The 18,908-nt window shown below is 44.1% G+C and overlaps 2 protein-coding genes and 1 long non-coding RNA gene across 6 annotated transcripts in view; 2 read left to right on the forward strand and 1 right to left on the reverse strand.

Moving 5' to 3' along the window:
• The first annotated feature begins 1,741 nt into the window (after positions 1–1,741).
• Positions 1,742–10,617, forward strand: ASNSD1 (asparagine synthetase domain containing 1). 2 transcript variants are annotated; one of them, XM_083708939.1, is made up of 5 exons: positions 1,742–1,921; positions 3,462–3,515; positions 5,239–6,799; positions 7,732–7,913; positions 10,052–10,617. In XM_083708939.1, exons 3-5 carry the CDS (start codon positions 5,336–5,338, stop codon positions 10,305–10,307), a joined length of 1,902 nt encoding a protein of 633 aa, XP_083565065.1. In that variant the 5' UTR covers positions 1,742–1,921; positions 3,462–3,515; positions 5,239–5,335; the 3' UTR covers positions 10,308–10,617. The 2 variants fall into 2 exon arrangements, with proteins under 2 accessions (XP_083565065.1, XP_083565064.1); XM_083708938.1 differs by lacking the exons at positions 1,742–1,921; positions 3,462–3,515 and adding an exon at positions 3,976–4,051.
• LOC310833618 lies at positions 10,506–13,626 on the reverse strand. Its single transcript, XR_014558847.1, has 3 exons — positions 13,514–13,626; positions 11,996–12,284; positions 10,506–10,563 (listed from the first exon to the last, which is right to left on the reverse strand). It is a non-coding gene; the product is annotated as an uncharacterized lncRNA (long non-coding RNA).
• A 56-nt stretch (positions 13,627–13,682) lies between these two features.
• The window catches only part of ANKAR (ankyrin and armadillo repeat containing), a 41,919-nt gene continuing 36,693 nt past the window's right edge, over positions 13,683–18,908 (forward strand). The window contains exons 1-3 of one of the 3 annotated variants that reach the window (XM_083703973.1): positions 13,683–13,838; positions 15,545–16,173; positions 17,214–17,651. In XM_083703973.1, the coding sequence (XP_083560099.1) occupies positions 15,573–16,173; positions 17,214–17,651 (1,039 nt within the window). In that variant the 5' untranslated portion in view covers positions 13,683–13,838; positions 15,545–15,572. Of the gene's footprint in view, positions 13,839–15,537; positions 16,174–17,213; positions 17,652–18,908 lie in introns of all 3 variants that reach the window. The other 2 variants (XM_083703972.1, XM_083703974.1) reach the window with 2 other exon arrangements.

Consider the following 18,908-nt stretch of genomic DNA (forward strand, 5'->3'; position numbering starts at 1 on the left):
TCTTGAGCCGATTTAAGGCGTTTTCATAGGTTCTCCAACACGCCCGTCATCCCGCCGACCCAATCGGAAGAACCACCGCGATGGACCCACCCTGCTTCCGAGCCCAAGGAAAGAAGCGCGTCATTGTGGGCGGAGAGGGTCGTTGGATGGCGGAAGAAGTCGAGCGCCGGGTACTCTGCACGTGTGAAATGTAAGGTGCCCGTGGGGAAACCCTAGGGAGGTCTCAGGCACCCCTGAGCTCGTTGGATCAGATTCTGAGTTCAAGTGGGACTTGTTCCCTAGTTAACTGGGCGCAATAGGTTTGCAGCCATAGACATCAGAATCATTTGATATTGTGATGGCTGCTGCCTCCAACGCTCCACTCATCTGCCAAAGGCATCCGGGTTTTCCAGTGGGTTACCCCAATTCTGCCTCCTGAGGCAGCCGCTTCAGTGTGCCTCATGGAAGGGCTGGCCCTGTGATGTAGTCAGGAAGCGATCCGGAGTTTTAGCCTGGGAGGGGAGGTGGAAAATGGATATTCAACCTGGAGGACTGTCTCCATCTCCATCATGCAGCCTGGACACTTGAGGTCCACCTCCAAGGGCCTTCTGGTGGTCCCCTCACTACGAGAAGTGAAGCTACAGGGAATCAGGTGGAGGGCCTTCTTGGTAGTGGCACCCACCCTGTGGAACGCCCTCCCATCAGATGTCAAGTAAATAAATAACTATACAACTTTTAGAAGACATCTGAGGAGGGTTTTCAATGGTGGATGTTTTATTGTGTTTTTAATATTTTGTTGGGGGCCGCCCAGAGAGGCTGGGGCAACTCAGTCAGATGGGCAGCATATAAATCATAAAATTGTTATTATTCAGAGAGCTGCATTTCCTTACTTTCCACCATGTGCAAAAAACAGTGTCATTTTCCACAGATCCAGCTTGTATAAATGGACTGGGCGGCGGGGTGTGTGTGTCTGTTTTTGAATGTAAGAAAGGGAGCCTTAACCCATTTCCACAATAAACAAAAGTCCTCCTGCTTAATATCATCAACGGACTTTGGGCTTTCAAATTTCAGCAGCACCCTGTGCGATGCCAAAATTTAGTGCCCCCTGCCCTCACTTTCTCTTCTACATTATTGCTGTGGTGCGCCCCCCCCCCCCGGCTTGGCACCCAGTGCGGGTGAACCATTCACACTCCCCTAAATCTGCCTCTGTTAATCTAGTGCAGAGTTCCCGAAACTTGGGCCTCTAGCTGTCTTTTGGACTACAACTCCCATTATCCCTAGATAGCAGGATCCGTGGTCAGGGATGATGGGAATTGTAGTCCAAAAACAGCCGGAGGCCCAGGTTTTGAAAACCCTGACCTCATGGCATGAGTGCCTCTTACGTATCGTCCTAGTTTAATTTTATCTTGTGTTAGTTGGCGAACGTTACTTCCCCTCGGAATTTGGATGATACTGCTTACTTGGCCTCCCTGACACCCCTTACGGAGGCAGGAGGGGAAGAAGTGGGGCTGAGGCAGCAGCGAGGTCACTGCAGTTCAGATGCCCCTTTTGGTAACCCATCTCCCCATCCCACTGGGGGGGGGCATTGTGACTCTTAAGTACCAGTTGCTGTGATTCACAGGTGTGGAGAGCACTGCGCTGTTCAGGTCTTGCTTGTGTGCTTCCTACAGGAATCAGTTTGGCCACTGTGAGAACAGGATGCTCGACTACATGGGCCTCTGGCTTGATCCTGAAGCTTTTCCCCCTTCTTTTCCTTCAGATCTCATGATCCTGGCTGGTTTTGAGGCGCGATTTTCATCCGTCGAAAAAGCAACTGCTGATCGCACCGAAAAAGAAGTGTGGGTGGCCTTGGAATACCACGGACTTGCAGCAAATGTCGAGCCAAATACCGCAAAAGGCAGAGGAGATGAAGCTGTATGACAAAGAGGAGCTCAACAGAAAGGTGAATGGGAAAGGCATAACCTTAACAGAGGGAGATGGTCATCCAACACTTTGGTTTGTTATGGAATTGGTGCTGTTCATGGATGCAAGTGGGGTTTGGGGATGTGGGTTTGTTTGGTTTTGGTTTTTGTTTATGCATTTGCAGCATCCACCTGATATTGTCCTCACCAAAAGGCCAAGCTGTGGTTTTCCCCATTTAATCAGAATTTAGCATTTTCGTTGTTTTGTTTTTTGCTGCTGTTTTGAAACTTGCTGGGATTTCTGTGCAAATGGTAAACTCAGATTAAATGGAGAAATAATGAGGGGCAGCATTTTCATGAAGGCAGTGTTGTGTGGTTGTTGCGTAAAACTTGCATGCAGCTTCATTTGCCTTCTGTAACAACCGTGTTCTTTATAAATGTATCGTGGCAATTTTCCATTGTGAGGTGGGCAGCTGCAACGGTCAGCTACCTCCGCTTTTATGAATATGGCTTGATATAGTATATTGGTACAATATTTGTGCTCTGCTGTTTCTCTATGCTTGGTTGATGTTATATTGTTAGTGGAAAACAATAACAATTCTTTTTACAAAATAAAACTTGTATGCATGAGCAGTGTTCGAAAGTCCCATTGTTCTGGGTGCATTTTGCGACAGAGAAGTTCATTAGCGCCAGCAGTTTCTGAGCTGTGGGCGCAGTACTGCGCCTAAGATTTCAGTTTAAAACTGCACAGTGGAAGAAAAGGAGGACCTTTTTCTGCCTCCTCACTTCCAGCTACGGTCTGTAGACTGGAGAAGAGACCCTCTTAAGAATAATAGGGGGGTGGGCAGGAGAAGGACTAGACCATGTGAAAAATGAACATAATATTTTAGCCGCAGTTCATTCATTTTCAGGTTTGTAAACGCACCTAGACATTCCATTGTTGCGCCCATAACCTAGGTTTAAGGTGCCTTTAGCTCCTAACTTTCATATCTTAGTTTCTAACATTGTGCATGAGCAGCACCAAATCCATGGGAAACTGTCACACAGAGGCGCCCTAAATTGTTGCTGTGTTTGCATTGTTTCTGGTGGAAGAATCTTGAGCAAGCGTTAAGCTCTGCTGTCAAGTGAGAGATAAAAGAACTTGCTCTGTCATTTTAACATCATGATGTCAGCAGTTCGTTATCTTACAACTGAATCCCTAAACACACTTATTAGAAAGAAAGCTCTGTTGTACACAGTGGGATTTACTTCTGAGGAAACATGCACTTGTGCCATCCTGTTGATGCAACAACTATGTCTTGCAAATCATGAGAGTCTAATTCATGGAGTTGTTAATTCTCAAGGCATAGCTGCTGCCTTCAACACAGAAACACACATCAATAAAGCAGAATTTCTATTACTGTGCATTTGCAGAAAGTGCAACCACGTTGCTTCTTCCCATTAATGCTGTAAGGAAAATCAAAAGTTTGCCTTCAAGTCCAGCCACATGCTGTGCTCCTGTAATGGCCAAGTGTATTGGCGGTATTGAATTTAGTAGCAGAACATTTGCATTTTCTCAGTTTCTTTTCCCTTTTGTTGCAGATTAAAGAGCAAAAAGTTGTAGTTGATGAAGTTTCCAACTTGAAGAAGAACCGGGTAATTCCTTTTGCTAAATTATAACTAACTGTATATGAAGAAACCTAGGGAGCTTTGAATATGTGTCCAGATTTGCGCATAACTGCAGCAGTGCACAGAGTAAACTGAGTTGTGATAGCTTTTGTACCTTCCACTTTTGTTCTGAAAGATATCTGCAATGTACGTGCAAATCGGCAACTACTTCATGGGTCTCTAGAAATGTCGAAACAGGAAATTTAATCACGCTACTCTTGTGTCAAAGCTTTGTAAAAAAAATTAAGATAAACCTGCTTATAGACTTCTATAATCTAGCAAGATACCCCTCCCTGAAAAATGGTAGAGAAAGAAGGCGATTTCTGATTTTATTTTTTTTAAAAAAATCAATTGTAATTTAAGACCAGAATTCAAAAACAATAACAAAAACCTCAGAAATAAGAACACCAGTGTAGTTAAACCTACTTGTTTTCTTCTTGTTTTGCAGAAAGTTTACAGGCAGCAGCCCAACAGCAACATATTTTTTCTAGCAGACAGAACCCAAACACTATCCGAATGCAAAAGTATGTTCCTTGGCTCTCTTAATTTTTTATTTGTGATTGGATGTAGAGAAGTTGCGTGATGTTACATAGTACGGATTTTACATGGTATTACACTTGTACAGATAGCGTTCCTTTATATATGCCCAATTACGTCCTTAATATAAGTCATCATCATCATCATTAGAGTGTAGGCAACCATCCAGAAATATTTATGATGATTAGTTCTATGGGGCCTGTTTTTCATGAACCAGTTAAGAATTTTTGATCCTTGGACCCATATAAAGTGTGTTGTGTGATTGTGGGAAGCATATCACTAGTCTGAAAATAGCCATAGATAGATAGATAGTTAGACAGATAGATCAGAAAGCTCAGATTTACTGAGGATCAAAGTTGTATATTTACGGGGTTTCTGATACTAAGAAGGAAAGAAGATTAAAATATTCTTCATATGTGGTTGAGATTAAGGTTAGAATCAATTAGAATGATGCTTAAATATAGATTTAAGAAGCCAGCTTACCTCAACAAAATAAAAAGGGTGAATTGATGGATGGGTTTCGTTATAAAATGTAAATTCTTATATGAAAGAAGCTATCTTCATATCAGTTTTTAGCATGGGGGTGTGATCATAAATCATCTGAAAGGAGTTCATTTCTGTAATACAAAAATATCAGGATTTGGAATATAGCAAGCTCAGATACTGCTGTTGCTAAATTTTACAGAAGTGAAATTAAAGAGCTATATCTGGTGGGGAAAAAATATGCTATGGAGTTATGTGATACAAGTTCCTGTTTTCCTATCCTCTTTTTTTTATTCATACCTTTGCCATGTGTTCAAAAGGGTTCTGTAACCCACAGCTCTGAATTTTCAGGCTCTGGTGCAGATGCCCATGAGAATACTAGCAGAATGAGTCTTCTGATGCAACTATTGTGTTTCCTTCCCTGCTGTTAGCTGGAACATAGATTACATATTGGCACCCCACCCCCCTTTTCCTGCTCCTGCCCAGTCCCATTTGATTGGAGGAGTTGTTCCCCTTCTTGTTATTGCAGATTTCTGGATCGTGGACACAGTTGAAAGTGTGCATTTTAAATTTGGCAATAATTGGACTTTTAGAGCATGCCGTTATGGACTGCCTAGAATACTTTATAACGCTTTTATTGTGCAGTTTTTAACTGATGCGCTAAATACAGGTTTTCCTCTCTTTTTTACAGACACATTAGATGAACTGAAGAAGGCGCATCAGGAAATGGAGAATTTGGAGAAAGTCAAAATCAAGAAATAAGCTAAGGCCTCAAACACGCCTTTACAATGTGTGGAATTTGCTGTGTTGTCAGCTTGTCTGTACGTCCCCCTGACGGCTGTTTCTTGCAAGAGGATATTTTATGTAATCTTAGGAGAAGAGGACCCAATAGTAGTCAACAACTGATAAAGACTGTACCCCAACTTCCATACCACTGCTTATTTTCTGGCCATGTGCTTCACTTAAGGGGACAGTTGACTCCACAGCCTGTGGAAGATCCTACGAGTGGCAATGTGTTTCTTTGGAATGGGGAAATCTTCAGCGGTGTTCCTGTAACGGCTGAAGAGAACGACACTCAAATTATTTTTCGGCAACTTTGCACGTGCCGCCGTGAATCGGACGTTTTGTCAGTGTTATCTTCCATTCAGGGTCCATGGTCTTTTGTTTTTTATCAGGCGTCGGAGCATTGCTTGTGGTTCGGCAGAGACTTCTTTGGCCGCCGCAGTCTGCTGTGGCAGTTCAATAAAGAGGTAGACAAAGTTCTCGTTCTTTCTTCCGTAAGTGCCGTCTCTGGTAATCCGTGGCAGGAAGTTCCGGCATCGGGAATCTTCAGATTGGATCTCAAGGCCTGCGCTGCATCCAAAGTGGTGACTTTAACGCTGTATCCTTGGAAATACCCTTCCAGGCAGAATGCTACCGAGAATGCAGTCCTGGGTGACTTAAATATGGCTTGCAAATATTCCCCAAGTTACGTGTCTCTTGTGGTGAATGACTCACACACGTTGATAGCGCCTGTCATTCCGTTAAATAAGGAGTCCCTTAACACACAGGAGGAGTCCCGGTTATTTGATTTTACCGACAATGTAGCAGATGTGGAAGTTCTGCAGATGTTTCTTGCAGAGCACCATAAGAAGGAACTCGTTCGCCAGTTTATTGACGTGTTGAGTAGAGCAGTCGAGAGACGAGTTTTATGTCTGGCTAGAGAGGCCGATCATTTAAGAGGAGAAATGTCAGGAGCAGCTCTGAGGAAACCCCATGTTGCGGTGCTGTTTTCTGGGGGCATTGATTCCATTCTCCTAGCAGTCCTTGCTGACAGGCACGTTCCTTCAGAAGAACCCATTGATCTTCTCAATGTGGCCTTCAAGGTAACAGAGCAAGGAAGGCAAAGCAGTTCCACCAAGAAACAGAGCAAGGAACAGAAACAGTCGCCCCCTAGTCAGGGATGCTTCGATGACACCGGTATTGTGAAATGTGGCTCTTCGTCATCTTTTAACGTGCCTGATAGAATTACCGGCAAGGCAGGCCTGGAAGAACTGAAAACCATCAGTCCTTCCAGATCGTGGAATTTCGTGGAAATCAACGTTACTCTTGAGGAGTTAAAAGCAATGAGACGACAACACATAAGTCATTTAGTTTATCCCTTGGGCACTGTTCTGGATGATAGCATCGGTTGTGCTGTGTGGTTTGCTTCCAGAGGAGAAGGCCTGATTACCAGTCAGGGAGATATAAGGCCATATAAAAGCGTTGCGAAGGTATAATGCTAGCTATCGATTTATGACTTAATGACTCTCTTACACACATCTATTTTTACTCCATAGTTGGTATTGCAATCCTAAGCCTACAAGGGAGTGAGCCCTGCTTACTCACTCCGGGCATAACTGTGCAGTTCCTTTTTATTTTATTAGCTCTTTTGCCACACATGTAAAATTGAATGTGGACAAGATAGATGCGTGTAAGTAAGTTACGGGCTTACTGTCACTGATAGAAACTGAGATACGAAAGTTAGGAGCTAAATGGCACCTTAAACCTAAGTTAATGGGTACACCAACGGAATGTCTAGGCATACTTTTTTATAACAAGAATACAAACTGAAAATGAATGAACTGCAGTTAAAATACGTTCATTTTTCACATGGTTGAGTCCTCCTGCCCACCTCCCTAATATTCCTAAGAAGGTCTCTTCTATATTCTTCAGAAAGTGGCTGGAAGTGGGGAGGCAGAAAAAGGTCCTCCTTTTCTTCCACTGTGCAGTTTTAATCTGAAATCTTAGGTGCAGTACTGTGCCCAGAGCTCAGAATCTGCTTGTACTAATGAAATTCCCAGTTGCGAAGTGCGCCTAGAGCAATGGGAGTTTTGAACACCGCTTACTGTATTCTTTTTGTAACGATGATGGCTCTATGATTTAAATGGGATGAAAATCTGGCATAGTCATCTTCTGCATATTTCCAGCTGAATAAAATGCAGTTCTGCTCCTGTCTAAATAGATCGCCAGTTGTTCATTGGAACAGAATTGAACCTTATAAAACTCTTTACTTGTAGCTCCCTTATCTAAATAGAGTTTAGTTTGTATGTAGCTATAATTAGATTTACCAAAGTAAATGCAAAATATTGCGGAGTAAAAGTGTTTTAGGGTACAGCTGGTTGAGTAAATAAATGCTAAGACTGCAAGTTGTGCTCTGTTGCAGATTGTACTTACTGGAATTGGAGCAGATGAGCAGCTTGCCGGCTATTCTAGGCACCGGGCTTGCTTTGAAAAACATGGTTTGGAGGGATTGAATGAAGAACTGGAAATGGAACTGGGGCGAATTTCATCTAGGAACCTTGGCCGAGATGATAGAGTTATTGGGGATCATGGCAAAGAAGCTAGGTAAGCTGTTTGGAGCGGGAAGTGACTGGGCTATTTCTTTTAAAATCATCATAACTGAGGATATTTTGTTAGCATTATGTCATTCAGGTGCAGCAAGTTGAAGTGATGGTGATGATGTTGATTTATTAAATTTCTATACTGCCCTTCATCTGAGGATCACAAGGCGCTTTTCAGTATAAAAAGACAAAAAATACATACCATAATAACAAATGAAATCAATTCCCCATCCCCACCGGTTTAAAAGGCCATAGATTGTTTCATTAGCCAAAGGTCTGGGAGAAGAGGAATGTTTTTGCTTGGCACCTAAATACATGCAGGAACTTGTGGCGCTGTGATCTAAACCACTGAGCCTCTTGGGCTTGGCTTGCCGATCGGAAGGTTGGCGGTTCAAATCCCTGTGATGGAGTGAGCTCTCGTTGCCCTGTCCCAGCTCCTGCCAACCTAGCAATTCGAAAGCAGACCAGTGCAAGTAGATAAATGGGTACAGCTGCGGCGGGAAGGTAAATGCCGTTTCTGTGCACTCTGATTTCTGTCACACTGTCCAGTTGTGCCAGAAGTGGTTTAGTCCTGCTGGCCACATGACCTGGGTTTTGGCGGTCATGCATGCACAGAAGCACTGAATTGCAACCCGCGCAGACGCGCCACTGCGGGTTGCGGACGCTGTGGGTTGCGAACGTGCATCCGGCACGGATCACGTTTGCAACCCGAGCGTCCACTGTACAGTGGTACCTCGGGTTACATACGCTTCAGGTTACACACTCCGCTAACCCAGAAATAGTACCTCGGGTTAAGAACTTTGCTTCAGGATGAGAACAGAAATCATGTAGCGCCAGCACGGCAGCAGTGGGAGGCCCCATTAGCTAAAGTGGTGTCTCAGGTTAAGAACAGACCTCCAGAACGAATTAAGTATGTAACCAGAGGTACCACTGTATATGCAATGAGGGCACCGGCTGAATCTCCTTCAGGAGAGCATTCCACAGACAGGGAGCCACCACAGAAAAAGCCTGTTCTCATGTTGCCGTCTTCCAGACCTGTTGTGAAGGAGGCACACGAAGATTGCAGGGTTCAAGATTGGTTCATATGGGGAGAGGTATCATGGTCCTGAGCCGTTTAAGGCTTTATAGGTCAAAGCAAGCACTCTTAATTGAACCCAGAAACTTATTGGCAGCCTGTTCAGACCAGGATCGGTGTAACCATCTTGCCCTCTTGAGCAACCTGGCTGCGGAATTGTGCACTAGTTTCCGATCCATCTTCAGAGGCAGCACCACGTATATTGTGTTGCAGTAATCTATCCTAGAGTTTACCAGAGCATGGGTGACAGAAGTTAGGCTATCCCTGTCCAGATAAGGGCACAGCTGGGCCACCAGCCAAAGCTGATGGAAGGGGCTGTATGTCATCGAGGCCACCTGAGCCTCAAGCAACAGAATACAGACGTACCCCCCCCAAAAAAAAAACTGTGTACCTGCTCCTTCAGATGGTGTGTATCCTCATCAAGAGCAGGCAACCTCCCATCCATCCGGTCTAAGAAACTGCCCACTCTGTCTTATCTGGATTGACCTTCAGTTTACGCATCTCAGAAGGATGTGTCTCTCCACAGTTTCCCACAGTATGCGTGTCTAGCTCTGAGCTGCTTGGTTTTTTTAATAGGTGCATGTATGAATACGCGGGTGGCGCTAAAGTCTAAACCACTGAGCCTCTTGGGCTTGCTGATCAGAAGGTCGCGGTTCGAATCCCCGCAACGGGGTGAGTTCCCGTTGCTAGATCCCAGCTCCTGCCAACCTAGATAAATAGGTACCGCTCTGGCGGGAAGGTAAACGGCATTTCCGTGCTCTGCTTACTCATCCTAGCCACATGACCCGGAAAAACTGTCTGCGGACAAACGCCAGCTCCCTCGGCCTGTAAAGCGAGATGAGCACCGCAACCCCAGAGTCATCCACGACTGGACTTAACTGTCAGGGGTCCTTTACCTTTATGAATAATTCACACATTTGGATACTTATAGGAAACTACTAATTAGCTCTGATTGTAACCGCCAAATCAGTCGATTCAAGGATTTTTCCAAAAATATTATTTGCAATTTATTTTTGAATTCTCTTGAAAAATAAGTTTTGCTTGGTTTTCTTTTCTTTTCATTTTAGGTTTCCGTTTCTTGACGAAGAAGTAGTATCTTTTCTCAATTCTCTTCCCATCTGGGAGAAAGCAAACTTGACTCTACGTCGAGGCATCGGGGAGAAATTGCTTCTCCGCCTGGCAGCGGCTGAGCTTGGCTTGACAGCTTCATCGGTCCTGCCAAAGAGGGCCATGCAGTTTGGTTCCAGGATTGCAAAAATGGAAAACAGCAGCGAAAAGGCATCTGACAAGTGTACAAGACTCCAGTCACTTCCAGTCGAGTAGCTGCGTACAGGATTCTGGGAAGCCTGTTACGAACTCACTCACACGGTAGTCACAATCCAGGAAATGACAGATACAGCCAGTGTGCTTAATTGGGAGTCAGCCCCGGTGGGATCAGCACTGGGACTTACTTTTGAGTTAATGTGTGCAGGATCAGTGCTAGAGATCCCGCTGAGAACAAATGTATGGAGTCACAATCCACTGTTGGCTTCAGTGGAATGTTGTCATGACTAGCTAGCTTGATGGTCCCTGGTTTGTTCTGAAAGATGATTCTGTGTTGTGAACATGAAAGACAATAAAGGGGTTTTTAAAAGTCTCGGACTCTGTATATTCATTAATGTAGTCATACATCTTAGCCAAGGGCATCGAAGCAGACACTCAAGTAGATTCCACAAAGGGAAGCAGCAAGTAGTTGAAAGGTTATACAGCTGCTCTGTGTGTGCAAACAGTTTAAGCTGTACACTTGTAAAAAGGTATTATACAATGCCAGTGTATTAGTTCCCAAGTATCTCTCCATAAGGAGCCATTGGTCAATGCTGGCTCTGCATACTTGTACAGTGGTACCTCGGGTTACATATGCTTCAGGTTACATACACTTCAGGTTACAGACTCCGCTAAGCCAGAAATAGTACCTCGGGTTAAGAACTTTGCTTCAGGATAAGAACAGAAATTGTGCTCTGGCGGCACGGCAGCAGCAGGAGGTCCATTGTATTTGAAAATGAATAAATTATATATATATATATATATATATATATATATATATATATATATATATACACACACACACACACACAGAGTTTCAGGTTAAGAACGGACCTCCAGAACGAATTAAGTACTTAACCCGAGGTACCACTGTACAGTTATTCCCAGTGCACATTTTTTGTTCCTGCAGAATATGTCTTATCACATAGAGCAGAGGTTTTTAACCTTTTTGAGTCCACAGCTTCCTTGACCAGCTGGCAGCCTCTCACCCTTTTTCAAACACCCTTGTGGAGTGTTCACTCAGCCGCCTCTCCCCTCTCCTTGGGAGTCCTCCAGGCAGTTGCTGCTGCTGTCCCTGGTCTCTGAGATGTCCCCCCTTCTCCAAAGAGAGGTGCCTCCCAAAGTCACCATTTGCCTGCAGAGCTTGTAGTCAGGGCTGCTGCAACAAACAGCTGTGCAAGCCTTTGGGAGGCAGAGATGCAAGAGGGCATCAGAGCAGGGACAGAGGCCAGTGTTGCCCGTGGCACCCTGACCATCCTTCAAGGCACCCCAGGGTGCCACTGGCAGAAAATACGTTTCATTTATGCAGCGGCGGCCACACGGATGCTATGAGCCCAGAGGTGGAAAGAAGATGAAAGTCCCTAGCAGATAAGAATGGCAAACTAAGCTGTTGGACTATGCCGAAATGGCAAAACTGACCGGAACACTCGGGAACCAAGAAGGCAAAAGTTTTAAGAAATAATGGAAAAGATTTATAATGTATTTAAGAGACCACTGTAAGCAAATGAAAACTCTAGGATTTTAACAATGCTTGTAACAAATGCATTGGATAACATGGAGACACTTAAAATACGGGTGAAGAAATAAGATACAGTTGAAAAATATGACAATAGTGTGTATTTGATATTGTTATAATTTTACAGTTGTAAAATCAAATAAAAATTACGAAAACCACTGGCATAAATACTGAGTGTAGGAGCAGCATGTACCTTTGTGAAGAAGCCTATAGAGCGGGTGGACTGAATTTTCTAATAGGACCAAAATTGCTTAGCATCTTTGCTAAAGTATACTGCCTGTAAATTTGGGCAGCCGCCCTCAGGGGCGCTAGAGGAGAAGAGTCTGATGATGGGCAGTTCCATTTTCTTCCTCTTCTCAAGGACATCATAGCTACTTGCTGTCTTGCTCCCACCAGTTTCCTTTGCATAAGAGGGGAAAGATGGTGTGGTGGTCCAAGATCGGAGTGCATTTTTATTGGGTAGATCCATACTGCAGCTGCACCTGAAATAAAGACATGGTGCAGTTGCTGGCAGAGATGTTGATGTAAATGACAACAAAACTGGTTCAGATGCCAAGAAAACCTCACTAGAATGAATATATCAACAAAGGTTTGCTGCAGTCATCGTATTGTTCAATGTGGATAATAAATTACTGTTGCAACAGTGATCAGGTGCCAAAATCTCTTTCCAGGTTCTTTGACCCACACTTATCCCTAAACTCCCCACTTGAGCTGGAAGAAAATTATGCAACTGATGTTTGAAGAGCAGCACAAAAGCAACTGAAAGCAGAGTTAAGAATTCCACTGTAGGAACTAATTCCAGAAGTAACCTACTCGCTAATGCAAATTCACTACAACCCAAGTTCAGTGTGGGCCTTGGGGGGGAAACACGAAACAGATCACAACCTTTTTTTGTGCAGATGAATGCAATTTTGAATTCAAGAATTAAAAGCTACTGTTTTCATACCATAGGAATAATCACTTTTGGAGGAGAGGGAATCCTGAAATGAAATTAAGATTACTCCCGATTGCAGAAACGTTTCTCTTTAAATTGTGGAATGGTTGTAAGTAATCTGAAGAGATTTGTTGATCGTAATAAAATGAATGGTTGTAAAACTGCTCATGGAACACGCTGACCTGACGTTCTTAATATTTTTAAATGGAAGATCTGGAGCTATTTTGTAGAATGGATTGCAACACAGGAGGTGATATAGGAAGAATTGCCTTGAGGATGAAGGAAATTTGCTTTTTTGTCTAGCATGAGCGGGATGGCTCCTTGCCGAAAGCTCGAGACTCCTCTGATTTTAATTTCTTGGGAGTCATTTTTCAGCTTGTTAACAACAGCTGTGCATTTGTTGACAGAACCACTAAGAATTTGAAGTATAAATACAGGCATAGGCAAACTCGGCCCTCCAGATGTTTTGAGACTACAATTCCCATCATCCCTGACCACTGGTCCTGCTAGCTAGGGATGATGGGAGATGTAGTCCGAAAACATCTGGAGGGCAGAGTTTGCCTATGCCTGGACTAGGCTGCCTAGATTAGGCCACGGAAAGTTCTAGTGTGGCCACGATATCCCTCTCTATTTGGAAAGGCAAGCTGTTTAGTGTGAAATAGGGAAGGGGGCAGCCTTTCAGAGTCCGAAATCCCACCGGATGCAGGCAGACAAGTTCCTAGCATACTTATTTCATACTGAACTGTGGAAGGGACACTCAGAAACAGCACATAATACCATCGACGTTGTCTGGGTCCACTGAAGAGCTGTCTGCCCCCACAGAAAAGGTGGAAATTGCCCAGCAAAAATAGTCTTTTTACTGACTCCATCCCACAGGCTCCCTCACTGTTGACTTCCCTCATTGTTCTTTGGTTTCCATGGCTACCACATCTAGTCAGCAGCCTCTCTTCCCACATTGTCTACTACACAACAGCTGAGGGAAACAAAAGTGGGTGTTCCCTAGACCTGGGTCAAGAGACAAGGCCTCACAGTTGCTGGCTGTGGTACCTGCGCAAGCTTGTCTTTTGAATGCACCGCCTGGATTTGGAAAAGCATTTTTCTGGTGATGCTTCTATTTTTCCTTCTGAGATTTCGGCAATATTGCACTTTCTCTCTTAACTACGGCAATCTTTCATTTCTCTCCCTCTCTACACCCACCTCCTGCAATCCAGAAAACATACAGTTTAGAATGGGTGTTCAAGATCGCAGGTGGTTTTTCCCCTTGAGGCTTTTCAATACCTTCATGTTCCAGTGTGGGTAGTTTAAAAAGAAAGAAAAAACAGTAACCAAGTATACTTTTCCTTTTACCTTACTTTTCAGGTCATGCTTAAATAGAAATGGTGACAATAATAATATTATTGTGGTAGCTTTCATAAGGGCCCAATTCAAAATGGTGTCAGGGCTAGGCTTGTCATAGTTGTTGAGGTATTTTTTGGAGCAGGGGGGCAAAGTTGTCAAGCTTTTTAAAGTTTTGCCACAAGTTGTTGAGACATTTTTGAGGTATTTTTTAAGAAAGTTCGCCACAATCTACAATACCAACATGGCAGTTGCCTTATCTCCAGATTTTCCAGGACATTTTTGGTGATTTCTGCCCGGACGCAGTTTTTGACAGCCAAATCCCAGCTATCTAGACGTATATCTAAGGGGACTTTCTTGTCCCATAAGAAATTGCTTAGTTGTTGCAAACTTCTATTATTTATTTACTAATTGCCTGCTATCCACCCTAAGCCCCCAGTGCAGATTACAGCAATTAAAAGGTAATATTGAATATTCAAATTAAAATATTAAAAACAGGTTTGTTTGTTTTTTTAAAAAAACCTTATCATCAAAGAAATAGGGTGGGGCCAAAGCTAAAGAAATGCACCTCTAGAGAGGCATTCTTCTCTAGTCTTATCTGAGTGTCCAGCTTCACCTGGCAGTAATTTCTACACTGTTATTGTTTATATGCCGCCCATCTGGCTGGGTTGCCACTCTGGGCAGCTCCCAACAAAGTATTAAAAGCAGGACTGTCTTAAGCATATGCGGTGCTAGGGTGCAAAGATCTGCCTGCCCCCACCCCCTGGTTGCTCAGTCCTAGGTGGAGCCGGCCAGCTGCCTCAGCGTCTCGCAGCCTCGCTCCCCCCAAACTCACGGCACAGAGCCGCCCACAGCAGAAAAGCCCCTCGCGGCGCTCCGACTGACAGGTGGGCTCTTCCCCAGACTCAACTCTCGGGCCCCGGACTCTCGGCCTGGCGTCCCTGAGAGCATGACACCCGGGTGCCCTGCACCCTTAGAGCCTTTGGGTAAGACGGCCCTGATTAAAAGCACAATAAAACGTCAACCATTAAAAACCTTCCCTAAATAGGGCTGCCTTCAGATGTCTTCTAAAAGTTGTATAGTTATCTATCTCCTTGACATCTGATGGGAGGATGTTCCACAGGGTGGGTGCCACTACCAAGAAGGCCTTCTGCCTGTAGCTTCACATCTCACAGTGAGGAAACTGCCAGAAGGCCCTCAGAGGTGGACCTCAGCATCTGGGCTGGACGATGGAGGTGGAGACACTCCTTCAGGCATACTGGCCTGAGGCAGTTCAGGGCTTTAAAGGTCAACACCAACACTTTGAATTGTGCTTAGAAACATGCCTTGTTAAAGGTCAAGGAATATACTACTCAGGCTCTGTGTTTTAGTCCTATTTTCACAGCAATATTTCTGTTCCAGCAACCCATAAACCACTTGATTAACTCACATGCATTACATATTCTCTCTCCCTCTTTTTTTTAAAGTATCTAGGAAACAATAGAACAGAAAAAGAGGCAATATGATGCTGAGACCACTAAAAAAGCAAGTGCTTAGGAATGAGCAAGCAGATGAGGCAACTTATTTAGCCCACCTAGCTGCGCAGAGAAACGCAAGTGCCTTCTTTGAGAAGTACGAGCGAAGCGAGCTTCAGGAACTACTGACCACTTCGTTTTGTAGCTGGCTGGCAACCAAAGATAACTTGCGCCAAACGTTGGACCTCCCCACTGGGCTGCTGAGACAAATGAAAAGCATAAATGTCCCAACGGCTATTTTTCTAACACCCGTGGAGCCCGACTTAGAGTTGGACTGCAGAGAAATCCATCAGATCATCAGAGAGTTGTCTGTTGGGATTTACTGTCTGAACCAAATTCCGTCCATCAGTTTGGATGCTAATTACGACCAAAGTACTTCTTGCTCCCTCCCTCCAGCATACTTTGACACGCGAATCGGACAAATGTTGATCACTGTGGATTACATGCTAAAAGCCTTGTGGCATGGGGCATACATGCCCAAAGAAAAACGTGTCAGATTCTCTGAACTGTGGCGTTCTAGCATGGATATTGACGCAGACGGCATCCCTCAAACAGAAAGAACTGCCTGTGCAGAGTTCTGTCAAGCTGGTAAGATAGGGTTGCCATATTTCAGGAGGTGAAAATCCAAAGCCCGGACAAAAAAGTTGCTGCCTAAAGTAGAAAATTGTACCTACTCATACTAGTTATAAGCTCTGTGGCACAGATGAGGAGCATCCAAATTCTTATCTGCATTGGCAACACCCACCAAAGGGTGCCTTGGAATACTGCTTGCTAAATTTGGGTGCCTGTATTTAAAACAGAAGTAAATGGGAATTTAATAGTTTCCAAATTTCTTGACGAAAATCAGCACTATTTCTCTAGAAACAGAGGTTCCAGAACTCCCCATGAATGCCTCCTTTGTTCTCTTATAATGGCAATGGCGCCCATCTGAGAGGTGCCAGAACTGAATTCTGGTGAGTTCCGGCTGAAAAAAAGCCCTGACAAAAATTAAAGTAAGGGTGAGTGAGGAGTTCTCTTGATGTGCAAGGTTATCCTGTATGATTTAAAAAGCCACTTCTGTGAACTTTTATTTGTGTTAAGATTTTTTTTACATACTAATTACAGTTGTTTCACTTGCGCGCATATATATATATACATGTATGTGTGTGTATATACATGTAGGTAAAAAGGTATGCGGGTGGCGCTGTGGTCTAAACCACTGAGTCTCTTGGGCTTGTCATTCAGAAGGTTGGCGGTTCGAATCCCCACAATGGAGTGAGCTCCCATTGCTCTGTCCCAGCTCCTGCCAACCTAGCAGTTCGAAAGCACGTCAGTGCAAGTAGATAAATAGGTACCGCTGCGGCAGGAAGCTAAACGGCATTTCCGTGCGCTCTGGTTTCCATCACAGTGTTCCGTTGTGCCAGAAGCAGTTTAGTCATGCTGGCCACATAACCCGGAAAGCCATCTGTGGACAAACGCCAGCTCCCTCGGCTTGAAAGTGAGATGAGCGCCGCAACGCCATAGTCGCCTTTGACTGGACTTAACTGTCTGGTCCTTATCCATGTAGGACAGGGAATATCTGTAATTTAACTGATCTGTTTTTATTTCATATATTTATATATCTTTTTGTGTACATATGTATGATATAGGTCTAATGGATATTTCAAAAGAACCAGATTTCCAAGGAATCTATGAGGAAAACCTGAATGAAGATCCAACTTATGACCCTAACAGTCCAGAGGAAAAAGCATTCTTTATGCAGTTTGCAGACTACATATTTCTTAAGTTGACTTTTGCCACCACAGAGGTTCAGCAGTATGAAAATGTGTTCAAGTTTGATGCAGCATACAACCTTTGTAATGCAATAAGGATGACTGAGGACAGCCTCAGTATGCATGGATACCAGAGGCTGCAGCAGAGGCTGGCTCTTCAACAAAAACTTGTGAAGAAATACCTAGAAAAAAAGGTCGAGATCCGGAAAAACATTGCATATCTAAAGCTAATGAGTTTTCTTATTCCATTTATTATCAATTTAAAAAGGAAAAATAAAATCCCAAATTTAAGTCGGCTTCTTCAGCCATATTCAGGTAAGACTATGTTCTATCCTTTTGCTGAGAGATTGCTTTTAATCCATGAACAAGTTATAGGCCATATCTGTAAGAACAATCATACAAGCCCCTTAGGTAAAGGTAAAGGGACCCCTGACCATTAGGTCCAGTTGTGACCGACTCTGGGGTTGCGGAGCTCATCTCGCTTTATTGGCCGAGGGAGCCGGCGTACAGCTCCCAGGTCATGTGGCCAGCATGACTAAGCTGCTTCTGGAGAACCAGAGCAGGGCACGGAAATGCCATTTACCTTCCCGCTGGAGCAGTACCTATTTATCTACTTGCACTTTGACGTGCTTTCAGACTGCTAGGTTGGCAGGAGCAGGGACTGAGCAACGGGAGCTCACCCCATCACAGGGATTTGAACTGCCGACCTTCTGATCGGCAAGCCCTATGCTCTGTGGTTTAACCCACAGTGCCACCCGCGTCCCTTTACAAGCCCCTTACCAGTTGTCTAAAATGGTACAGTCCTGATTCAGGTTTAACAGCTCATTGAGAACTAGAACCACTTTTTTAAAACAAACAAACAAACAAACAACTTTACAATCAGTCCAACCAGCAATGATACATCACACACAATCCACATTAGACAACAGTAGCAAAAATGCAAGGAACGCTTAGTAAACAAAAACAAAAAGCCAGGCAATCGACATGACATGCTTGTATACCCTGCAATGGACTAAAACAAATGAAATTTTGTGTTAACAAAAGCATACAAGAGGCAATGCACCTGAAACGTACCCTCCAACATTTCTCTGATAAAAGCAGGGACGTCCTTTTCCATAATAATAATTCTACTATTTATTAACCAGGCAGAGGGCCTGCTCGATAGTGGTGCCTGCCCTGTGGAATGCCCTCCCATCAGATGTCAAGGAAATAAGCAACTATCTTACTTTTAAAAGACATCTGAAGGCAGCCCTGTTTAGGAAAGTTTTTAATGTTTAATGCTGTACAGTGGTGCCCCGCAAGACGAATGCCTCGCAAGACGAAAAACGTCTTGCGAGTTCTTGCGAGTTTGTTTCCTTCTTCTTAAAGCCGCTAAGCCGCTAATAGCCGTGCTTCGCAAGACGAAAAAACCGCAAGACGAAGAGACTCGCGGAACGGATTAATTTCGTCTTGCGAGGCACCACTGTATTGTGTTTTTAATATTCGGTTGAGAACTGCCCAGAGTGGCTGGGGAAGCCCAGCCAGATGGGCAGGGTAGAAATAATAAATTATTATACCCCACCCATCTGACTG

The sequence above is a fragment of the Podarcis gaigeae genome (assembly GCF_964106915.1).
Source record: "Podarcis gaigeae genome assembly, chromosome: 1".
Classification (NCBI taxonomy): domain Eukaryota; kingdom Metazoa; phylum Chordata; class Lepidosauria; order Squamata; family Lacertidae; genus Podarcis; species Podarcis gaigeae.

Bases quoted from the DNA above. Each gene is read 5' to 3' on its own strand.
- ASNSD1 (XM_083708939.1), top strand. From the start codon at position 5,336: ATGTGTGGAATTTGCTGTGTTGTCAGCTTGTCTGTACGTCCCCCTGAC. The intron at 6,800-7,731 runs GTATAATGCTAG...GCTCTGTTGCAG, and splicing joins CATATAAAAGCGTTGCGAAG to ATTGTACTTACTGGAATTGG. The intron at 7,914-10,051 runs GTAAGCTGTTTG...TTTTCATTTTAG, and splicing joins GATCATGGCAAAGAAGCTAG to GTTTCCGTTTCTTGACGAAG.